At 38.0% G+C, this 24,478-nt stretch overlaps 1 protein-coding gene across 1 annotated transcript in view; it reads left to right on the top strand.

Moving 5' to 3' along the window:
- Positions 1-10,351: 10,351 nt before the first annotated feature.
- LOC113465803 (helicase domino-like) overlaps positions 10,352-24,478 on the top strand; it is a 25,872-nt gene continuing 11,745 nt past the window's right edge. Inside the window, exons 1-8 of the mRNA XM_026820628.1 lie at positions 10,352-10,366; positions 10,858-10,961; positions 12,886-13,090; positions 18,318-18,433; positions 18,858-19,092; positions 19,773-19,943; positions 20,395-20,533; positions 21,354-21,547. Of these exons, the coding sequence (XP_026676429.1) occupies positions 10,352-10,366; positions 10,858-10,961; positions 12,886-13,090; positions 18,318-18,433; positions 18,858-19,092; positions 19,773-19,943; positions 20,395-20,533; positions 21,354-21,547 (1,179 nt within the window). The remainder of the gene's footprint in view (positions 10,367-10,857; positions 10,962-12,885; positions 13,091-18,317; positions 18,434-18,857; positions 19,093-19,772; positions 19,944-20,394; positions 20,534-21,353; positions 21,548-24,478) is intronic.

Raw genomic sequence — 24,478 nt, 5'->3', positions numbered from 1 at the left:
TGTTCAAGGTAAGATATTAACTATTCTATTGGTCCAGTGGTAACACACTTCCTTGCCATGCAGAAGGTCCCGGGTTCAAATCCCACCCTCAACAAAAATTTGTACTCTTGTTCGATTGCAAATATTTCAACGGGTTATTTTCTGATGTTCTTGTATTGACCCAGCACCTAAATGGGACGTATTGTATCTCTTCTTGCCCATCTGATGAGAGGCACTACAGAATGGGCATGCTATGACACAGACCACATAATCTAATGTAGCAGTTGTTTCATTGCTACAAAATAAAAACGGGGGGGAAAAACTCTTTTTTTTTTTTTTTTTTTTTAATACATTGTACCTTTTTGCTCCTAGATATTAGGTAGTTACTTACTCGAGTATAGGTAGTTAGATCTAGCTACCTATACCTTCAAAATGTTCTAGCAAACTCATAGATAGGTAATTGAACTCATCAATATCTTCCTGAGTTATTAAGTACCTAAATAGGTAACTCATTATATGTACTTCTACAGTACTTATGGACATTTTTGACTCATGTACCTAAGTTGTTAGTAAGCCTTGTTCCTCATAAGTATCTTTTTGAGCATCTATGGTAGATTGTAGACAATGTATTTCTTATAAGAAAGTACTTAAGTAAAGTAAGTATTTAGTTATGTATAAAAAGCCAAGAGAGTATCTATTTTCTTGTGTTTATAATGATAATACCAAATCATTTTATTTTATTTTGTATTCTGCCCAATGATGAAACCAGTTTAGACCAATATGTAATCAAATCAGCATTATTTCATACTGATTACTTACCTAAATACTTACATGGGTAGGTATATAGATGAGGTATGTTGAGGTCCTTAATAAGAATAAATCACAAGCCAATGCATGTTTTAGACGTGTAGCCCAGTGCTTGGGTACCCATAAAAATATAATGTTGTGAAGGTAATTATGACTAACTAGACCAGGCCCAGACTAATCAGTGGTGTGTATTCATTAAGCACGTCTCTCTTCAATAAACTTCCAAGCTTTGAACTTAGACACTCCTAACTTTATTCTTTTATAATCAGTTAGTCCAAACAAACAGTGTGTATTTGTAATGTGTAATCTTTAAACAAATAAAGAGGGCTGCTATGGTTTTTATAAGATTAGCAATTGCAAGCATTTTAATGAAGGTTATATGTACTTATGTACATAATTCCAGTAGGTAGGTACATTACTACATACTTAATCATGTATGTTTATTAATGGGTAGGTATGGAGGTAACTACTGTTGTACGTTATTACAGGTATCTATATTTCTGTGTAGGTACTCATCAACCTCCATGAGGGTTTAAAAGGCAACCCATATTCGCGTCTGATCATATGTTCATCTACTCAGAAAGTATACCTAAAGTATTGCTCAGAAGTATTTACTGGACCATCATTATTATATCTAAGTATACTTCTTCTTTATTCACTTTCACTTTAAAATTTTATAAGTACATACGTACCTACCTACAATTCTACTTGCGAGTGCTGACCGTTCATCGTAGGTAATCCATAATATATGCATTTTAATACATAGAACATGTGTTCCTCGTATGTATGTAGGTACTACTTACCGATATGAATTTTGTAATAGAATTTGATATCTTGATCCACAAATCATATGAGCACTTGGGTGTAGCTCTGTAACTGTTGTATCAAAACGACGTTCATGAAACTTTCGATCTCATAGAGAAAGGTGTAATATTCTAAGCCTTCCTAATTTCCTATACAAACTCTAGAAGCACGTGGATCAGCTAAACCCAACTGTGTCGTATCATCAGTTCCAAATTCCAATAGACCCACATGTCCCACATAGCAAATAATCGTCTCAGGATGGTCCAAGAAGAACATTATCTTGAATTTGAACGGGGGAGGGGCCTCACCTCTAGGGTGCCTGACCTCTGACATTCCAACGCCCCCGGAGGTCACGGAAGATCACAAGTACCTACCGAAATTAGAGCGACTAAAAAAAAAAAACTGTAATTAGCTCATCAACTTGTGAATTTTGCATACAAAGTTAATTTTCAGTCTATTTTTGTACCCGAAATGTTTACCTTGTTTTTTTGTTGAGAAATGTAATTTCTAAATTTAATCGAACAGACCTGGTTACACTTCTTGCATATTTGTTGATGTTAGTTTACAGGTTGATGTAGTTTTTTCCCTTCAACAGGAAGGCATTCGAAGTATTATATCACAATAAAATAAATGCTAATGAATTTTTTCGTGTTCCTCAGAAAGTAAGAGTAGATATCAGCTACCAGTTACGAAACTCTGCCCATTTTTGTGGCGAGTACCTGCAAGCTACTACAAACTAGTTAATGATTTAAATGTGAGACACCCTGTTTCTTATTCCGCTGTAGAGATTTGAGACCTTACTTAACTGCTAATTGGATAGGTAGAAATGGAGTTCTGATGGATCTTAAAAATCGTTAATGATTACACCCTATACGTACGTATGTCTGAAGCGTGAATATCTCTTAAAATCTGATGTGTTACTTTAGTACCTACTTTCGAGAGTACACACCAAATGGTAAATGGAGAGATGGTCATAATTATCATATCTAAGAAGTTGAATTTATCTTATCAATCTATCTAACACACATCAAAAATTTCATATTACCCATTGTTTCAAAATGCAAGATATACCTAAGCTATGTATTTCGCAGACTACCTAACTACAAGTAGGTACATATATCATTCTACCCGTTCCTCCGAAATTCAAATCAACCTGAAAAAGATATCAGATGTTTTTGGTAATCCTGAGGAGAATATCTCTGGAAATTCCAGACCGCCCGGAAGGTATAAAGGTGTTTCCTACCTAATTCACGACCATTCACCCTAAATCGAAAGAAAAAAAATAATAATAAAATAAAATAAAGAATAATAAGTAATAAAAGAATAAAAAAAATCTACCTCAGACCAAGTCTCAATCCCACCATCATGAGTGACCATTACGTGACTTATTGGCAATTTAGTAATGAAGATGTTCATCTTACCTGGGTGAGATAAACGACACCTTAAATCTCAAACACTTTAGGGTAGACACGTACGAGCTTCCTTTACTTTTCAACGCGGGAATTCCTCTTCATGGACTATTGAGTCTGTTGTCTTAGAGCCCGTTCCCGTGAGTTTCACCCGATTTTTTTCCGAATACCTGTAGGCAATGTAATTTAAATGAGAATGTTCCCACTACACGTGACGAGTAGGAACGGGCTCCTACTTATCATACTTATGTTCAAAGTAAACGACATCGACAGTTACTGCTGTGAGGTCTTATCTTTCCGAAAGCGAAGAGAGAATGAAGACAGGATTGGAGAAAGCCAGGCGTTCCGAGAACGAACCATATTTGTTGAGGATAAAGTCCGCCCCGGGCGGGAATCGAACCCGCGACATAGCGCTTACAACGCAGTCGCGCAAACCTCCAAGCTTACAAGGCTGGCTATTGTCTTATTTACTTAGGTATACTCTAGACATAGCGCTTACAACGCAGTCGCGCAAACCTCCAAGCTTACAAGGCTGGCTATTGTCTTATTTACTTAGGTATACTCTAGAGTAGGTAGGTATATACAACTTCCAAAATCTTGGAAAGCACCTGAGAGCTATGTCTAACTTGTACTTCTGCGATGCTGTGCAAAGAAACCACATCGGCAGTAGTGAAATGGAAGTTTATGTGTTTGCTTGGAACATTGTCTTTATTTGAACCTCTCAGTAAGAATAAATGAATGGCCTAGTGGCGGGCAGTATAGACGCTAGTCAGTAAGTCAGAGTAAGTTGTTTGTAGTACTTACTATGTCCTTCATCAAGGATGTGCATTAGCATTACAAAACTTGAGAGTCTTCAGACTCGTAATCTTGATTTTTACGTGGCGCAAAAAAAAATCAGAATGATACTCCGACGCGCGACGCAAAGATGGCATTGGATTGGCTGTGTTTTGGCGGCTTTTTAGGTACTTTTCAGATGTTTACTAAATGATATTTATCCTGCTGGAAAAGGACTGAAAGGTCCCTTTACCCCGTCAGTCTAAATAGGGTCTCTTGTATATTTGACATCAACTAGCCCAATTCGCTCAGTTTGGGTTTAGAACTTGTTCTTAAGTACATACTGACATAGTTCTAAGTTCTTCAACACCAATTAGTGCTAGTGTATAACCTACTGACGACAGATTTGATGAATCAATGCTAAAAATTTGCTGACACGACATCTGTACATGGCTCTACTTGTTTGTTTCCTTGTACATAGTCGTGTGTAAACTGGAATTGAGCGTAAGTCACACAAGTGTTATGATTTGCGTATATGTAACGCCTTGGTCTACTCTATGGTCTGATTTGGTCAGTCGATCAATGAGCGTAAGTCACACAAGTGTTATGATTTGCGTATATGTAACGCCCTGGTCTACTCTATGGTCTGATTTGGTCAGTCGATCAAAATATGATCTAGTACCAATCTGTGTTGGGATTACATACAGGACAAATCTTTTGGTCTAGACTGCGGATTGGCCATGTGGTTGACATGTTTTGATTGATTGGAAATCTTGAAATCCAGTATGCATGATACAATCACGACATTAGTGATTTGATAATCCTAGAGACCTACTGTCGTGGTAACTACACTCATACTATTATGACGAACATTTAACATTTTCTTGTAATTTCTTGACAAAGATGGAAAGGTTGTTGCGTTTTCTTTGAACTTCTTGTTAAGCAAGGTAAATTGTCCGATACAGAGCTTTAATTTTTTTTAAATGCTCCATGGACAAAGAGTAAACCATAACATGTATTTTATTTAATGATGTTGAATTATTGTACTATGTATTTGTCAATAAATAAATGGTTATGTATTAAAAAAAAAATATGGTGAAAATCCTATCGGAATTTTATATTACTTAAGGTTACCTTACCTTATCTTGAGCAAGTTCCACCTTGGTAAAATTCTACGAAACAACCTGTTGAGAGCAATCAATTTAGGCAAAGTCTAGATATTTCAACTCAAGAAGTCATAGAAACCTACCAATCTATGTTGGGATTACATACAGGACAAATCTTTTGGTCTAGACTGCGGATTGGCCATGTGGTTGACATGTTTTGATTGATTGAAAATCTTGAAATTCAGTATGCATGATACAATCACGACATCAGTGATTTGATAATCCTAGAGACCTACTGTCGTGGTAACTACACTCATACTATTATGACGAACATTTAAGAACATTTTCTTGTAATTTCTTGACAGAGATGGGAAGGTTGTTGCGTTTTCTTTGAACTTCTTGTTAAGCAAGGTAATTACGGTGAAAATCGTATCGGAATTTCATACTACTTAATGTTACCTTATCTTGAGCAAGTTCCACCTTGGTAAAATTCTACGAAACAACCTGTTGAGAGCAATCAATTTAGTCAAAGTCTAGGTATTTCAAATCAAGAAGTCATAGAAACTTCCAAGGGATGGGAATCTCTGTTCTAAATAGGTAGATGTACTTCTACCTTCTACTTATTTAACCCTCGGTGACTCGACGTTCATCAGCAGTCGTCAGGCTCCGAAACTTTGCATCAAGGAAAATTCTGCTGTTCTACGCGACGTGCCTTCCGTCATTCCTCTGCGTGACGTGACATGCCTTCAGTCATTCCTGAAGCAAAGCCAATACGTTTACCAAGTAGAGTGTAATAAAGCTCAATGTGATAATGATAACATAATCCATGTGCACAGTGCATAGTAATTCCACGTCGTGGATTCCTTGGGTTTTGAACAAAATAATTAAATAACACGGAAATTTTAATTCGTGTTAAAGTTTGCGCTGAGAAGATGCTAATCTTCCCAGCAGATTCAGGATCCAGAAGAATAGAATTTTGCATCACAAGGATCATGCGCTGACCCTCTCACTCCTGAAGGAAGTGTCTGCTAAGGAATTATTGGATTTATTGACTTTGAGCTGAAGATCCTTCACTTTGAGTTGTGTTATTTCTGGTTGAGAATTCGCAACTTGACACCATGTGGAATTGTTACCAAACTCTGGTTCGGGGTAGAAATCGATACCAAATCGCCGAAAGTTGAGGATGTCTGAGAAATGTAAGTAGTTTTTGATATCTGGCATAATCAATTACATATGTAGGTACATAGGTATCTATATTGTTTAACAAAGTTGTAGGTCTTTTGCCTTTTCAAGTTGAATCTTCCGATTCTGAAGAACCAAAAGTGAAAGGCTTCTGAGGTCTCAAGTTGTGATTTCCTTCTCACTTTCATTCTCAAGTAAAGTAGTAAGTTGTTCATTGTTAGGTCCGGACATTCACTTGGAATACCAGCACAGCACCACTGACCCAGCTTATGATGTAACTTTATTCTTCTCAATCAGATCATACCACTCAACCGAATTCAGTCGAGGGTACTTGACCGTATTGAAGGAGAAATACATTCTCCAAAGTTCAGACTCAGACTGAGGAGAATAATTAAAATGGGTCCTCCAGTGAGTTTGATTGGATTAAGATTCGTTGGGTAATAAGTTTGATATGTAATAGCAGTTTGTGTAATACGTACATGCTTTGCCGGAAATGGGTCCTCCAGTGAGTTTGATTGGATTAAGATTCGTTGGGTAATAAGTTTGATATGTAATAGCAGTTTGTGTAATACGTACATGTAACATGCTTTGCCGATGTGCGTGTCTGGGGACTGTTAGGTCAAAGTTTATTGGCCAAGCGTTTAGCAAGAAAAAATTTCTTCCTAACGCCTTTGGCCGGTTGTATCCCAGTTTCTGTGTGACCTTTATAATTGTCCGAGGCAACAAACTCCACGGACAGGGCGTTCAGCTTTGCTTTGTTCCTTTTATAGTTTTATTTATTCTTCCATATTACTTTCTATTTTTATTACCTTCTATTTCTACATATTTATTTTTCCCCGCAATACACAGGGCAATCGTCCTGAAAAATGGATATGGCACAACAGGAACTTCCGATAAATATCACCTATACAGATTATAAACGAAAAATGATCTGATTTTCGCGTTGGTTTGAGCTGCGCCCGAAGAGCTCTAGTTAGAAAGATAAAGTGCAATTGTCTTTCCTGAAGAGGTTATGCAAAATAATAAGATTATGTTTTATGCAAATTCTTGCTAAACGTCAGAGTGTGCTGCAGCCTGAATTTAAAGTGCAATTGTCTTTCCTGAAGAGGTTATGCAAAATAATAAGATTATGTTTTATGCAAATTCTTGCTAAACGTCAGAGTGTGCTGGAGCCTGAATTGTTCTGCTGGCTCTGTGTTCATGGCTCCAATGTTGGTTCATTATGATAAATGCTAGAGATTTAGCCATCAGATAGCTTTATATGTTTCCAACTTATCAAAGTATCAAGGTTCGAGCTCTGTTCAATGACACAGTTCATATTATTCTGTTTTATTGCCTTATTACTTACTGTTATTGTTTTTGTTTCTGGATGCAAGTTTCCTTTCCTGTGTGTTTGTGTTTTGATGAGTTTGTTCAAAGTTTGTTGCAATGTTGCCAACCTCGGCATGGAACGGTTTCTTTAGATAGTTTATGTGAAATGAAAAAAAAAACTTTTTTCTGTTGAAACAGCTGTTCTTTTGGACTTCAAATTTGGGTTTGTGTTGGCACGGCGCGGCGATTTTTCTTTGCGTTTAGGTTTATAGTCTTAAAAGAAATCCAGTGGTCATAGATTTAAGTCTCAACCTCTCAACCTACACTTCCATTGTTTGAATAACTTGTAATTTTATCTCATCGTGATTGATTGGAGATAGCATCAGATCTTCCATATCCTTATTGATTCTCTCATCTTCCTTAACCGCTAAGCCGGCTAAACTTTCTATCGCCGCTAATCAACACTGCCAATTAAATATCGATCTTCTAACACACACACTTAACTTTTATTAAATACTTCCCTTTGCCCGATTATCATTTTTTAAGCTCAACTACATTTCATAAATAGTCATCTGAAATCTTACAGATGGGTTTTTTATCGCTTAATTATGACCTTGTGTATAGGTACACAGAGTAAACATTCTACATAATTGAAATATTTGTGTCTGCAAGTACCACTTTGTCATATGTAGGTACATCTATTAAAGATTAAAAGCACCTACTTACATAGAATCATAGAAATAATTAGGTATGTACCTACGTGCTTCACTAAACGTCGATTCTTCTGTAATTCTCGGGGACAATCCCAAGTCTAGGCACCTTGGTGGATATGTATGTAAATATTGTAAATATACATATTATGTAGTTGTTTCTATTGTTGTTATAGCGCCAGCTAAATCCCATAAGGCCGGCCATTCACTATCAGATAGGCCTGGCAGGTACATCTGATCTGGTCAACTGATCAGGTATCTATGACACCTGATGAGCACACACACTATGAGGTAGACCTGACAGGTACGGCTGAAAAGATCCGTCTGTCAGGTCTATCTGATACCTGATGAGCATACACACTATCAAGTAGACCTGATCAGGTGTACCTGTTGTCAGGTCTAGCTGATAGTGAGTGGCTGGCCTAACACTGCACATACTCACATAGTTCAAGTTTGCCAAAATTGACATTTCAATTGCATTCCCCTTAGGTCGAGAGTCTCTCCCTTGCGAGAAGACATTATTGTCCAGAAATGTGCTGCAGTACTGGAATCTCCTGATAACGAAAACAAGATGGAATAATATATTATTGTGTATTTCTAAAAATAAAAGAAATCTCTCAAAATACTTGGAGATGCGAGTGAAGTGCCAAGTATATGGGAGTTTGGATGTGGATAGTTCCTATACTTATATACTTATTATTTATACTTAGGTATGTAGACGTAGTTATACTTGGTGATAATGTTTTTCTTTTATGTCGGAGCACGTCACGAAAATTATTCTTCATAATTACGGTATTACAAGCGACTTCTTCATTCATTACTCATTAGCTCTTTACCCAGCTAATTGGAATAAATTATAAGAAATATTTAATATTATTTGTAATTCATTATTAATTAAGGTATTGTACAATTCCAAAAATAATAATAATTAAAATTACGTTCTTTTATACCTAGGACATTAGATGATAGGTTCTACATATTTTCAACACCCTGATAGAGGCTTCTTCATACATGTGTGAAGGCCCTAAAAAAAATTCATTTTATTTTTGAAAATTTCCCGAGCCTCCTGTGTATTTGGTCCATTATGATTATGATACTGTCCAGTGATATAATTACATATATTGATGTTAATGTCAACATGCATTACTTATCGTCTATCAAGTTATCCCATTGGCGTATTGAGATTCCGTGGTCCTAATAAATCATTACAATTGTGGAACATGTACCCAATTAGACATGATCAACCTGTTAATTAATATTAAAATTATAAATTAATTATTCCCATACTACCGTTAATAAGATAAATAGAGTCGATAAGCGAACTAGTTCACTTTACGATGGTCTTTTTCCTCGTCAATTAAAAGTAGTATTAACAACTGGTAACTAGTAGATATCAACAGCTAGCAAAGTATGTTTATCAAGTAGACTGGTGGTCACTTGGTCACTTTATTCCACACGCATAGTCCAAAATGGAAATCACTTTTACTTTCCTTATCCTGCAGGAAGGAAAGTAATGTAATCGGGTCATATTTTGGATGGTTAGTTTTTAGTGCCACGTTTTGAGGTCCCTAGAGCCTAAACCCAAAGCTTCAGCCATTTGTCCGTGTGTCTGTCTGTAAACAAAATATCTCGAGAACGGTATGAGCTGGAGACTTGAAATTTGGTATGTAGTCCACATATATGACAATGATGCGACACGAAACTTTTGGATAAGATAGATATTTTGACCGCTTTGGGCGGTTTTCATCTGTACTGACTAAACGGCTAGGTACATTGTTGAAAGTTACGGTAGAAGAACACCCGAATAAGCATCATTCAATAGGATAAGGAAAGTGGTGTGATGTTTACACTAGATTTTTGTTAGCTGTCAAACTTCTCAGGCGACTTTCTTTCTCAAATCTGTCTGCTCTATATCTGGAATAACGTGCTTCCTATTTTGATTTCTCCCCGAGATCTTGTTTATGAAATGCAACTGGACGCGTGTCTTTGGACTTAACAAGTGCCCAACGCATGTCACATTAACATAAAGAGTAGAAGTACGCTACCTGCAAGTACATAAGTTGAAATGTTGAGGATCTAGTTCTGGAGAATCTGGATCTGGAGAGATATTTTCTCGATTGATAAAGCAGGTGTATTGGAGATTGGAGATTCTGGCTTACAAGTTGTTGTTGTTGTAGCAGTAACTGCGGATCAGGATTCCTCTCCAAACTCTTGTCCCAGGGGTAGGTCCAGGAACTCAGCCACCTGCACCGGCCTCATCCAGAGGTCCATGGGTGTAAGTGTGGTAAGGTTAGAGGGCCTAACAAGTTGTAGTAATTGTTGCCTGACTTTTTTCTTTTGGCATTTATAACGAAGGGGTTACCCGTCTCGTCCTTTGTATGGGAAAGGGGTACAGGGGTTACCTGTCCTTTGTACGGGAAAGGGGAAGAGGGGGTATTTTGAGCGAATATAAAGGTATCGTGCCGATTATTGATCAATGTAGATTTTTATATTAGGCCGGCCACACTGTCATATTATCTTCAGACGAATTACATATGTACAGAGGTTCATAGATCATACTTAAGGATATGCACCTACTAATCTGTAATGTTTATTAAAAAAAAAAAAAAAAAAAAAAAAACATTCCCCTGATATCTATTTTTCCTTTGAATAAACTTTCAAAGGGCGGGAAAGAAAAGCGTGTGGGAGAAAAAGGTCATTATCGTCGGAGGAAATTCCCCCAGTTAATCTGTGTTTTCCCCTGATACCTTCCCTATCCCTATATTTTCTGTTCAGCATGGGGAAACTGTGGGAGGTGGGATGTGCAAGGACCCCCGGGGCTGTTGTATTGAAACAGTAGGAACACATGCTAAGATACTGCTGGACATGATTGTGTTTTCGCTGATGGCACACTACCAAAACAATAATACCCGAGCGCAAATAAATTGAGTTATTTCATTTAAAACAATATATTCACAATTGTATATTAGGAGCATTATTGTGATGAGGTGTTATGTACATAATTATATTATTTTTTGCTACAAATACAGGGTGAACTGATTCAAGTTAGTCGCTGTCATTGAGATCTTGTTAATACTGTTATTAGGAGTGTTTAATCGGCAAAAAAAAGTGACTTGGACATCTACTCGTATACTGTGGTGCATCACCAACCTCAGTGGTGTAGTAGTTATAACGCGTTGGACTTCAGATCTTGAGGATGGTGGTTCAAGTCCAAATCAAGTCATGAAATTTATCGAGTTTTATCAAGTGATAAATGACATTTGTTGCAAGCTTTTAAGTATGCTCCACACGGTTAGAATTACTTTTCCCACTGTGAATCTCCTTAGTATAGTACTAGTTGAAAACTGAAGATCATATCACAAGGTCGCCAATTTAAAAGAAATGCAAAAATCAAATCTATCTATTGACGAATAAGATGAATGTAGAAGAAGATATAGGTACCCAGTATGAGGCATAATACATAGGGTATAATATTCCGCAAGATACCTACCAGAAATATGCCGTTAGCTATTTCACGTATGTCTGCAGCCAGAAAAAATCTATTCTGAGAAAAGTCGAAATATATCTTTTTGAAATATGCACCTATAGATTTATTTCTTCAAGAAACATCTGATCAATGGCACGTGTGTTAATAAAATGAATCATTTTGTATTGTTGAGGGTAACTAGGAATTTGAAAAATTGACATCTCTTAGACAAAGTTCAACATGTAAGATTAAGTTTCAGTTTGTTCGAACTTACTCTGTTATATCTAGTTGAGGGGTGGGATGTGCAATGAGTCATGCAAACTTCCTTGGACAAAGTAATCTCCTTAACGAAACATCTAAATGAGCATTATGTTCATTTCGCCTAGGAAGCGATAAATATCAATTTTTATTATCACTCAATTTAAATGCACGATAGAAGGTGATTTGTTTTTATTAGTTTCAAATCTCACGGTAACACAGATTTCCTGGGATTTCCGAGGCTTTATCTGGAACACGTTTTATTTCTGGTGTACTTATCCGACAATCATACTTTACCTATGTATGTAGATATACGTCCTGTTTAATCTTTGTTAGTCCATTATTAGGCCGTTATTGTTTACTTTAATCTGGGTGTTTACTAATATTGAACTCTAAATCGATAAGTTCTATTTTAAACGTTTCATGTTACTCAATTTGATAAGAGGTTGATCTCTTTTTTACCTGTCTAGGTCCAACTAACTGGTTTTAGCTTACCTTATCCATGCTGTTGGTCAGCAAATAGAGGTATTATTATGTAAAAACAAGGATTATTACCTACATTTATTTCCTCTTGCAGATAGCTACTCATGGGGTAATTTAATTTGACAGTGAAATATGTAATGATGAAAAACATATTGACAGGAAAGAGTTATGAACCCTGTGTGATTACTCAATGGTGAATTTTGTCTGAGCATATTTCATGAGATCTCTTGCCGTTCCAAAATAAATGAGAGCAGTCTTTTTAGCTAAATATTCTGCCGTCACCATTTGGCTACAGCTGAAGCCACTGCAACAAAAACAACAACAGGAGTGATTTATTTTACTTTTTGAAGTTTTAATCTGAAATAAAGGGGGTTTTTACTCAATTCTTTATGTTGTCTCGTTTTAGCAACCCGAATTTCAACCAGTTATTATTATTTAGTACTTAAGTTTTTTATGTCCCTCCACTGAGTCATTTTAGTGGGAGTTTTCCCCGATCGATTCTCACTCTTTTATCACCTCATTTAGTAATTTTACCAGGAATTCCGCTGTCTAAATCTAACTCCAAATCTCTTTTCTCCTCTCTCTCTCTCATTCAGACTGATCAGTGAGAAGACGATCGAGGAGAACATTCTTCGTAAGGCGAACCAGAAGCGGCTGCTCGGCGACTTGGCCATCGAGGGCGGCAACTTCACCACGGCGTTCTTCAAGAGCTCCACCATACAGGATCTGTTTAATACGGAGGGCCGTCAGGAAAGTGACGCGAGTACGCGGCTGGCCGATGTACTCGACCCCACGCCACCGGTAAGTTTCTTCAAATTAAACTGATCCCAAATTAAACAGTATAAATAAGCATTATTATTATTACCACACGCAAGCGCATTACCACTGGGCTAACCGTGGCTAGCCTGTCTTCTCTTCAAATTTCGGCAAGATACGACCTTCGTTATAGTTGAACAGATCCCTTTATTGAGGTGAGGTCTATGAAAAAATGGAGGTCTTCTGTTTTCCATTAAAAAAAAAAAAAAATCAATTTTTTCTCATAGACCTCCCATTTAGGCTGAATATTTCCAAGGTCCCATTAATTTACCGTTTACATATTTACTTACATGACTGATTTTTTGATATTAAATTTAATCTGTACATACCTAGATAGATAGGCTAATAAATTAATTAAATCTCCCTCCTCTACTCCTTATTCTGCTCGAGGCAATAGTTAGATACTAACTTTTGCTTTCTTTTCCTCCTAACAAGCGTCCTTAATTGAGGACCTGGGTGCAAAAAGGGCAATAAATGAAAATCATCAAACTGAGATATTTAACTTTAAAGTTTTCAATTTTTCATCAAAATCCTTGAAAAGTATGTTTACAAAAAACGCTGAAACTCATCGGAAAAAAAAAAGTTATCACAGCAGTTCAAACGCTGGAAGATAGAGCGCACCACGTTCTATTCAAAAAACCGTTTTACCCAAAAAGGGCCAAAAATCCATATTTCCCTTTTTGCACCCAGCTCCTCAATTTAATATTAGGCAAGTATATAAAATATGATACCTTTAAAAAACCTTTTTTTCCCTACCTTATAAAAAAAGGTTCTATGTGATTCCCTCTTCTACTCTTAACTTTAAGCTTCCTTGAGAAACTCTGTGAAAATCATTCCTTTTTTGTTTTTGTATAAAATTCCTTAGTTATTGTTTTTTCATTATTGTCTATACTATTGTTCAGAAAGGTCTACATGTCTATTAATTGTCTATTATGTATTAATTGCTGTAATATTTTTTTCTTGATGTTGAAAATTTAAATGTTGAAAAAAATCTGAAAAAGAAAAATGTTCTTTCAAAAAAAAGTAAAGTCTGAAAGAAATTTCAGTTCACAATATTATTTATTGAAAAAAGCCATTTGTTGTTTTCATTTTCCTTTTTTGTGTGTTTTTCTACTGCGTCCATTTTTTTGGTTTCGTCTCAAATTGAAACACTGTTTTGGTGATCCTTCTAATGTTTTTTTTTCTTCCAAACATAAAATACAATATTTACAGATAGATGTACATTGGTGAACCTAAGTATAAAGGTGCCTGTGGATAATATGGAGAGTATCCCTTAACTTACCTACTTTCTTTATTTCTTCTTCGGATGAACTTTTTGAACAGATAGGTTCCTGAACTTCGTTTCTGATGTTTAATGAAAGTGAAAGAAATGAGCAATCTCCGTGGCCGAGTTAGTATCACCTATCACAGTTATAGCTTGCACAGCTGCACAATGCACATAAAGGATGCGAGCCATCCTGTAGGTTTATACTGTCAGCATAGGACTGAAAAGTCCCGTTACCAAACATGGAAATGAAAGAACGAAAGTTAATCCAATGGAATTAACACAAAATTTGTGAGCAGGCTCTCTAGTGTCACCGTCACCACAAAAAAAAAATCATGATTTGATTTGATTTGAAAATTAGGACAGTTCTTACAGAAAAAAATCTTGTTCAAGTGGGCGAAGCCCCAAGGGGTCAATGTTGACTCCACATTGCAGTCCACAATAACCAAATATTTAAAATAAGTTCAATATAAAAATAAGTTCAAGATAACTGTTCAATCAAAAATTTGGATCTATACTATATCCCACGTCGCGCGTCGTATCGTGTGAGGGTGTCCGTGAAAAAAATTAAACCAAACTTCAAACCAAACAGAATTCCGTCTGTCTACCACCTTGAACCATTTATACCATTAAGGAAATTCAGATCACTAAAGATCATAGATCAATGTTATCTAGGTATCTTAGTACCTATGTATTATGTTAGTAATCTGTCTTGTAATTACCTCATTTATTAGGTAAGTACCTATAGGAATAGATTGATATTATGGTTATTCATAGCTATCTATCAACAAGTTATTAATATTGATTATTGACAATGAAAAGTGATTAATTTTTGAGCTAGCCCCGGGCATCGACCTTAGACCCCGCCTGTTCAAGAACGGACCAAGAGGTACTACTGGAAAGGTGATAATTATAGGGTAGATACCTACAAATTGAGTGTTGTACTCATAACTGCCATCCAGGGCTCCAGTGTCACAGCCTTCATTGGCGCAAAAAATAATTAAGGTATAAACACACTACTATCACGTCACGTGAGGGCAGTGTGGCTATCATGAACAATATTATGGGAAATTAATACCTACAATTAGGGAATGCAATACCGGGATTGGATTTTAATTTCGGGATCCCGGGATTAGGTATAATTTCCAGTTTTATATATGTTTGAACCCTTTTAGATCCTATTTGACCGAAATTTTTGATAAAAACCGTTATTTTACCACCCTTGCTAGGTAATACAGATGGACCTTTTTCAGCCGTACCTGTCAAGCCTGCCTGATAGTGAGTGTGTGCTCATCAGGTGTCAGGTATACCTGATCAGGTTCAAGACATCGTGTGTAAAATCACGAGACCTCAGTCCCATCTCTACCAAGTCACATTTTGCATACCTAACTACTAACTAGGTAGGTATACGTGCATTACCTACGTAGTTTATATTTGAATAATTTATTAGAATGAGCTCAGAATGCTCAGATTCAGTATTTACTCAGATGTCATTTCTGTTTCAGCCTCCATCCAGTGATTTGAAATCACTGGATGATTTGATCAGTGATTTCTAATGAATCTGAATAAAATTTGTTAGTTCTAAGAAAGGACCTACCCTACCGATCGCCATGTGATTCCTCAAGTCTTTGACTTCAAATACTAACCTTGACAATCTCCACCAGGCCGCGGCTCTTGTTTACATTCCGCGTTGTTTACATCATTTGTTTACATCGTCTCGTGCTTTGTTTACATTCGGAATATACGCAACAGTGTCGGAGCATGTGATGTGTGTTCTTCAACACTAAACGTAGACTCACACCTCATACCACCATCACGTCACGTGACGTGATGGTAGTGTGGCTGTCCTGATCGAAATTACCCACAATATTATGGGAAAACTCGGTGTTCGATAGCAGTCTTTAAGCCCTTTCTTTTGATGAAATTGGATCTTGAAAAAGTTCGTCCAGTTCAGACTTGTGTGGCGTAGACCCACAGGTGGGCCAATAAATGGTACGTTTTTTAGGTGGGCGAATAAATGGTACACTTACCCTATGCCTATCCAAGAACGTAGTAAATTTCTGCCCTGGCTGGGATTCGAACCCAGGAAATCTTAGGTGGGATTATTACTACTATCGTGTCGAACGATATGGCTCGATCTTAGTGCAGACGCTGCTTAGTCAAATGATCAATTTGGAGATTCCAGCCTTAACTGTCTAAAGAAGGCAAATTCTGGAACTAGTGATGATAAAATATTCTATAACTCTGCTGGAATTCAACCAGGCGTGAGCCTTAACCACTGCATCTCAGAGGCAGTTTTTTAAAAACAAAAGCTGCGACGGGATTGAACCCCCACCTTCGTTCCTATCAGGCCATTAAGCCACCAGGTTTAAGTGAAACTGGTTTACTTACCGGCATTAGTTCCACGTTGTCGGATCCTATCCACACCTAGAACACAACATAAAATTCCGAGGGTAAAAAAGGGGATCGAGCACTGACAAGACAGCTAAATTGGATAATAGAGCAGTTGCGCTTACTTGGGTGAGGTTTCCAAGTCAAGGAGCAGAAAAAATCCTCATTTTGCTTAATGATTCTAAGGGCCGAATTTTAAACTCGGATCATCATTTAATCCTGGTCAGGATTAGCTTCTAGGAGAGCTATTCTATGTGGGAAAGTAATGTTGGACAATTAGTTTGACTAAGACAGGAACTGGAAGTAGTTTAAAAAAAATTCTTAAAACCTCTCCGAACACTCTAAGCCTAACCGCCCCTAAAAGGTAATCCGGTTTTAAAATTCGACCCTAATACAACTACATTCTTCTTGTTACACTTGAACTACACCGAGCCCATCGTAGCATATGACGTTCGTCACCCGTCAAGATATACACCAAGCTTAACGTTGCTTCACGTTAGTGCTCTTTTTCAACAGAAGGCTGCAGAAGTGCAGAACTACGACACAGACCACAAGCGTCCAATGTAGCAGTTGTTTCATCGCTACGAAATAAAAACGGCGGTGAAACACTCATCTTTTAAAACCGAAAAAAAAATCTATAGAAAGTCTCTATCATTTTCATAGGTTCGGTATTTCAGAGGACTACACGCTACTACGCTTCCAATGCTAGTGAAGGGCATCTGTAGGCGTCCGTATAGCAGCTGATAGAAAAAGAAAAATATGAAGGGGGGGGGAGGGGTATTGTCTCGAAAGTTTATAGGAAGATGACCTAATCAGGGGTTGCAAATTGAGCCACAGTCATTAACATTGCGAGTCGCAAACAATGAGAAAAGTCATCAACAAGAACCAAGCGATGAGCAATAACTGAAGATACTCTACAGCCGATGAAAACCCTCTGGATAATTTGCGTAGTGGTCAAGACGCTCGTCTGGTAAACAGGAGGGCGTGGGTTCGATCCCAGCCTAGGCATGGAATTTTATCATCATTTATTTGAGAATTTGACCACATGATAATGGTGCTCTAAGGGTTAGGTGGTAGAGAACGCCTCCGGCGTTAACCTCGCCTAGTATTATTATTGAGTAGAGGGAAGATGTCGTATGTGGTCCGCTTGGCAAAAGGATTTCCATTATTCTTACCGTTTTTATTATTATTGGAGTATTATTATTGAGTAGAGGGAAGATGTCGTATGTGGTCCGCTTGGCAAAAGGATTTCCATTATTCTTACCGTTTTTATTATTATTGGATTTTTATTATTATTGGATACTAGGTAATAATAAAAACGGTAAGAATAATGTTAATACATAGGATGTCTAATTTAAACCTAACAAATAAAAGGATTTCCTTTGTTAGATAGATTGGTATAAGCTAAACCCAACTTTTAATTCTGTTTGCCCCTACACTTAAGTGGTCTTTTTGTGCACAAAATTATTGGATAACTTCACTAATTTACAAATCAGCTGATGTTATGCAGTAGGTAGGTAATTATAAACTCGGGCCCATAGGGTTGCGGCAAAACAGCAACCCGCCACTACGGCGTCTCAGTCTCAGCAACAAGTAGCGGCAGTACAGCAAATCATACAGGCGCAACAGGCGGCCCAGGCCGGACAACAGTTGACCGTGCAGGTAGGTCCTGGGTTGGAATCCCGTTGTTAGAACAAAGTTTGAACTTTACAAAAAAAAAAAATGTCTGGATAGTTCGTGAATTTATTAGCTTAATAATAACTTAAGCCAGCGGTGAGAGCACGTTAAATACAACACCATTTCCCCATTTATAACTGAAGTTCAAGGTTGAATGGTAGAGATTGCCCCAAGCAATACTTTCGCCCTTTGTAATTTCATTTCTTGACCCCGCCGGGAATCGAACCCGGGTCTCCCGCGTGCAAGGCGAGCGCAGTGACCACTACGCCATGGGAGCTGACTATTTTTTTTTTTTATTTCTATTTAAAAGTCTTGAGAGTACCCGGTGTGGTGCTCAAGGTACTCCTCTAGTAAACTGAAAGGCGTGGGATCAATCCCAATCGAAGATTGTTTTATCCTTCCTATGTTGTTATCCCACAGATATGAGAACGTTCTGATAGCGAGAGAAGAGGGCAAACTTATGTATGATCCTAGTCCGAAAAAACACAAGACCAAGAACAAGCTTCAGATATTCACCAAAATACCTCAGGTAAATATTGCCCACAGATATGAGAACGTTCTGATAGCGAGAGAAGAGGGCAAACTTATGTATGATCCTAGTCCGAAGAAACACAAGACCAAGAACAAACTTCAGATATTCACCAAAATACCTCAGGTAAATATTGAAACATATCAGAATAATATGAAAACACCTCAGGTAAAAATTGAAACATATCAGAATAATATAAAAATACCTCAGGTAAATATTGAAACATATCAGAATAATATCAAAACACCTCAGGTAAATATTGAAACATATCAGAATAATATGAAAATACCTCAGGTAAATATTGAAACATATCAGAATAATATGAAAATACCTCAGGTCAATAACGAAACGTGTCATGAAAGTACCAGTATAGCTTGGACAAAGGAATATGTAGATTAGATGAGACTAGTGGAGATGTTCGTAGTACATTTCTAGTCCGGCTAAAGAAATAGCAAACCATCCACTCGTAAAATTTTAGTAGCCCAAAGCAATCACCCTAGGGCTCATTGACAGGCTGACAAAAAATACCGACCCCGTCTGAACACCGGAAAGGGCAAAAAAGGAGAGGAGTAGGACGAGCGAGCCAATTTAACATGGCTAGAGCTAGAGACCATCACCCCGGTGTATAGCAGATACAAAAAGACATCTTTTCTTTATTTCTTAAAATTTCCTAAAGCCAGCCGTTCGCGAGTTGTTCAAGAAATTCGAAATTTTTGGACGAAAACTGAGCGATGCTAAGCTTGCGGGTATCCCGCTAGTTAATTATAAATAATTTAACACTTGTTCCTTTTTCCTTTCTATTTCAGTTGAAATCCGGTCGTAGCATGCGCACGGCGCAACTGTACGCTCAGGATAACAATTTAACCCTTACCTCACTCCTGGTGGCCCGATACGAAGCTATGCACGCCATTATAGACCGCCGCACACCCACCACGCAGTCCTTCAAGCCGCTGCTGGTTAATAGTGCCACCAATCAGGTAAAAGAAACCTAAAATGTTTCCCATAATATGTCAAAATATATGAGACCTTGGTTAGACTGCGGGGGTAAAGGGACTCTTCAGTCCTATCCCAGTAGGATAAACAAGGTATATTCTATTCTAAAAAAACCGGTTTTTTTTTTTTTTTTTTTTTTGTCATACTTAAGATTAGAGCTTAGTGATGACAATTGAGTCTTTAATCGAGTAAAGACCAGTGGCGACATTTCCAAAGCAAAAATATTTTTGGAATACGGGAATTGATTGCAAAAATAATGTTGTATATGGTAATTGATTGCAAAAGAGGCTCTTAGTAATGTGTGATATCCACAAAAGTTGTGAAAAAGCTCTGCTTGACCACCCTCTCCTACGGGAATTATGGGTCCCAAATTATGTAAAAGTTTTTTTTTATGTTCTCCAATTTAAACTTTTGAATGCTTCTTCTTCATTGCAGGTTCGCAGTGTACAAAGCGTGGTAGCGGCCTCATCCCAGCAAGTAGCGACCGGTCAGCAGATCCGCACCTCAGCGGTCACCACCGCTGTCGTTATGAGCTCTTCCACCCAACCGATAGTTACCACCAGGATGATAACCGGTAAGACCTTTGCCTACAGCCCGACAATAACTTTTAGGTAAATGGGCTGTTAAAAACTCTTTTGCAATTAAAATATCTTCAAAATATATCGTTATATATAATATATATAACGTTTAAATTTGAAAGTACTAAACTTACATTTCTATTTGACCACCAACCTCAGTGGTGCAGTTGTTAACGCGTTGGACTTTGGATCTGGAGGTTAGTAGTTCGAGTCCAAGTCAAGTCATAAAATTTATCTAGGTATAATAATTGGAGAATTTGTGATGAGCATTTAAATATGCTTAACACAATTAAAAATTCCTTTTTTTTTCTGTTTCTATTAGACCGAACAAAAGTAAGGTTTACGTTTTAACTCGAGAGTTTTGCATTTAATTTGGATTTTTGAAGGTTTGATTGTTCCGCTATAACTCGCGATTGTCTGGTCGGATTTTGATGAAATTTCGTACAGGTTCGCAGAACTACTAGTATTTTTCGTATGTTATTACCTTTCTTTTTTTAATTAATCAGGGGTGTTTAATTTGTAAAATGTACTCCCCATAATATGTCAAAATATACTATGAGACCTTGTTTAGACTGCGGGGGTAAAGGGACTTTTCAGTCCTATCCCAGTAGGATAAACAAGTTATATTCTATTCTATTCTAACCTATCTCTCCTCCCCCCATAGGATCCCCAGCAGGCACCACCACCAAACCCCTCACTCCGTCCCAACTGCAGCTGTACAAGCAACAACAACTGCGGCAACAACAGCTGCGGCTTCTACAACAAGGCCGTAGCTGCGGCCATAAATACTAAATACTAATCTTATCTTCTCCTTAGGTTCTCCGGCCGGTACCACAACCAAACCCCTCACTCCGTCCCAACTCCAGCTGTACAAGCAACAACAACTGCGGCAACAACAGCTGCGGCTTCTACAACAGAAGGCCGTAGCTGCGGCCCAAGTACAGCAGGTGGTTAGTTCGGGGGGCTCCGTCATACAGCAGACGTCCAGTCCGGTCACAATACGAGCTCAGGTGAGATGGAACCCTTGAATTTAAGTTATTAAGTTTCCATTTATTATTATTTTAACATAACATAAAGAATTTATATGAATGGAAGTAGTAGTGTCTAGCTGAGGTACTATAAACAGGGAGGAGAACAGCTAACCCTAACCAGCCTAGCTAGCTGGCATCTGCTTTTTTTTAAGATGAGTGTTTTACCGCGGTTTTTATTTCGTAGCAATGAAACAACTGCTACATTGGACGCTTGTGGTCTGATTGGATGCTGCGGTTCAGGACGAGCCAATTAAACATGGCAATATTCCATCACCCCGGTGTATGACAAAAAAAAGCTATCCTTTCTTTATTCTGCCATGACCATTCGGCTACAGCTGAAGCCGCTACAACGACAACAACTGGCGAGAGTGACTTACCATAGCCTTCTCTTCCACTTAACCAAGATCACTTCTCCTAACTCCCGCCCTTTAGTTAGAAAACAAAATGTCCTACTATTTTCACTATTATTTGACATATTTACTCAGTACCGGTCCGGAGTTAGCGGTTAAATTTCAGCAAGATCCAACAAAAATAAAAAAAAAGTTCGGCTCTTATGGCTCTCTATTTTTCATTTATTGCAGGCTGTTCATTCCCTGGAGATTCACCCGAACCTGATCGTTCTAGCACCGGGCCATACACCAAACTGGGACCTGGTGGCTGAACTGGTTAATCAGGTGTCTCGTGTCTATAGGTCCGCACGAAGCTGCCAGAATAGGTGAGTTACAAAGTCATCAGTTGGGCGATAAGAGACTTCCCATTTAGGTGCTGGGTCAACACGAGAACAAATAAATGAAATTGATTTTTTTTTTTTTTTTTAAGAGGTTTGACAGAGGGAACTGTAACTGCTATGGTCTTATCGTCCCGAAATCGAAGAGAGATGGAAGACAGGATAGGAGAAAGCCAGCCGTTCCGAGAACGAACATTATCCCATCAGGATAAAATCCGCCCCGGGCGGGAATCGAACCCGCGGCCTAGCGCAATGAAATTGAAATGATAAAGGTTTGATTTGATAGACTGTAATAACGGAGGTCTTATCGTCCCGAAATCGAAGAGAGAACAAGGGCAGGATAGAAGGAAGCCAGCCGTTCCGAGAACGAACCTTGTCTGTTTAGGATAAAATCCTCCACGGGCAGGAATTATAGTCAGAAGTTTGGGTCGGGGTAGGGATACACAAAAAGCCCACTCAGAGGCTTAGCTACACCACCGAGGTAGGTAGCGCCTTGACCACTACACCACCGAGGTAGGTAGCGCCTTGACCACTACACCACCGAGGTAGGTAGCGCCTTGACCACTACACCACCGAGGTAGGTAGCGCCTTGACCACTACACCACCGAGGTAGGTAGCGCCTTGACCACTACACCACCGAGGTAGGTATTCCATACCTCGGCTGGGATTGAACCCACGCCCTCCTGTTTACCAGGCGAGCGCCTTGACCACTACACCACCGAGGCAGGTGTAGGGGCAAACAGCCCTAAAGGAAGGGTTAAGGTTTCTCGAATCTCGGGCCGGCGTTTTGCTTGTGGGTCCCTTCAGTCACTAGAAAGCTTCTTGCTATGAAAACGCCTTGATTGTTTATTGGATTTCTTGTTTGCTTTATTTCTATTTAAAAGTCACTATATCACAACTTTGGTGCTCACTGCAGCATTGTAGGATTTTTCCAAATACATATATCGCAATAATCCAGCTCCCAATTACCTACCATGCTGGCACCGGTCGCTATGCGCATTTATATTACATAGCTACTCATTTTCCACACGAGGCTGAGTGGGCCCCGTAACGGCCAGTCACGGAATCAAACATTTGCATTATACAAATTTCTTGACCCCGCCGGGAATCGAACACGGGTCTCCCGCGTGCAAGGCGAGCGCAGTGACCACTACGCCATGGGAGCTGACATTGGGGGCTTTTATGGGGCAAAAAACTGATTTTTACGGGTTAATTTCCTATGGGGCACTTTGAGGTTGAACACCCTGTATACATAATTAGATAATTAATTAATTACATAGGTACCAGTAAGTAGTGAGAAAATCGCACAACTGGCTTTTATGTAGGTAACAATAATAATAAGTTTATTCTTTCATTCTTTACATATTCTTCATCATCCCTGTAATTACTTCTGTACTTTTAGGGACCATAACTTCTTCTAATTATGTAGTCTTGATTTTCATTTTTTCATTTCATATTTCATTGTTGTTTTCGAGATAGTGGTTTTGTATTTTTTCATTTCGTTCTTATTGTATATCCTTTAACATAATTATGTACAAAACACAAACATTGCTTGCTTTATGAAAACAATGTGAAGGTTTAATTTTTCTACATTCATTATGAAAATTCTCAGATATTTTTACTTATAAGTTGCGCAACATAACCCTAATATCAGCCACATCACATAAGTATTACACATACTCGTACCTTATATGTACATCATAAACCTAGTTTTTAACAACCATCCAAAGAACACTGTTGCCAGACAACTTTCATTGCAAACGTGGGAAATGTGTTATCAGAAAGAAACAGACTTGGTCTTGGAGAAAATACATTATAAACTAAACGATAGAGAGACAGAGAGAGAGAGAGAGCGCATGAAATCAAAAGTTACAAGATAGAGAAAATAAATAAGAAAGAGAGAGAACATGAAGACATGAAATCAGAAGTTACAAAATAGGGAAATTAAATGAGCGAGAGATGAATTAATGAGAAAGTGAACCGTGGAAAGATAAGTAAGACAAGGAATATGACTTCTCATGAAAGAGTTAAATGTATCTAACCATTTATTTCTCTATTAAATTACTCATTTAAATTAAAGTAGGCAAGACCTTTCTCAATATAGAAGTGAGACATGCTGAGTACATCCTGTATACAAAAGAAAACGTTTACACTAAAGCACGCATGAGCTTTCTAAATAGAAA

Source organism: Diaphorina citri, unplaced genomic scaffold (assembly GCF_000475195.1).
Source record: "Diaphorina citri unplaced genomic scaffold, Diaci psyllid genome assembly version 1.1 scaffold162, whole genome shotgun sequence".
Classification (NCBI taxonomy): domain Eukaryota; kingdom Metazoa; phylum Arthropoda; class Insecta; order Hemiptera; family Psyllidae; genus Diaphorina; species Diaphorina citri.
This window is presented reverse-complemented; position numbering and strand designations above follow the sequence as displayed.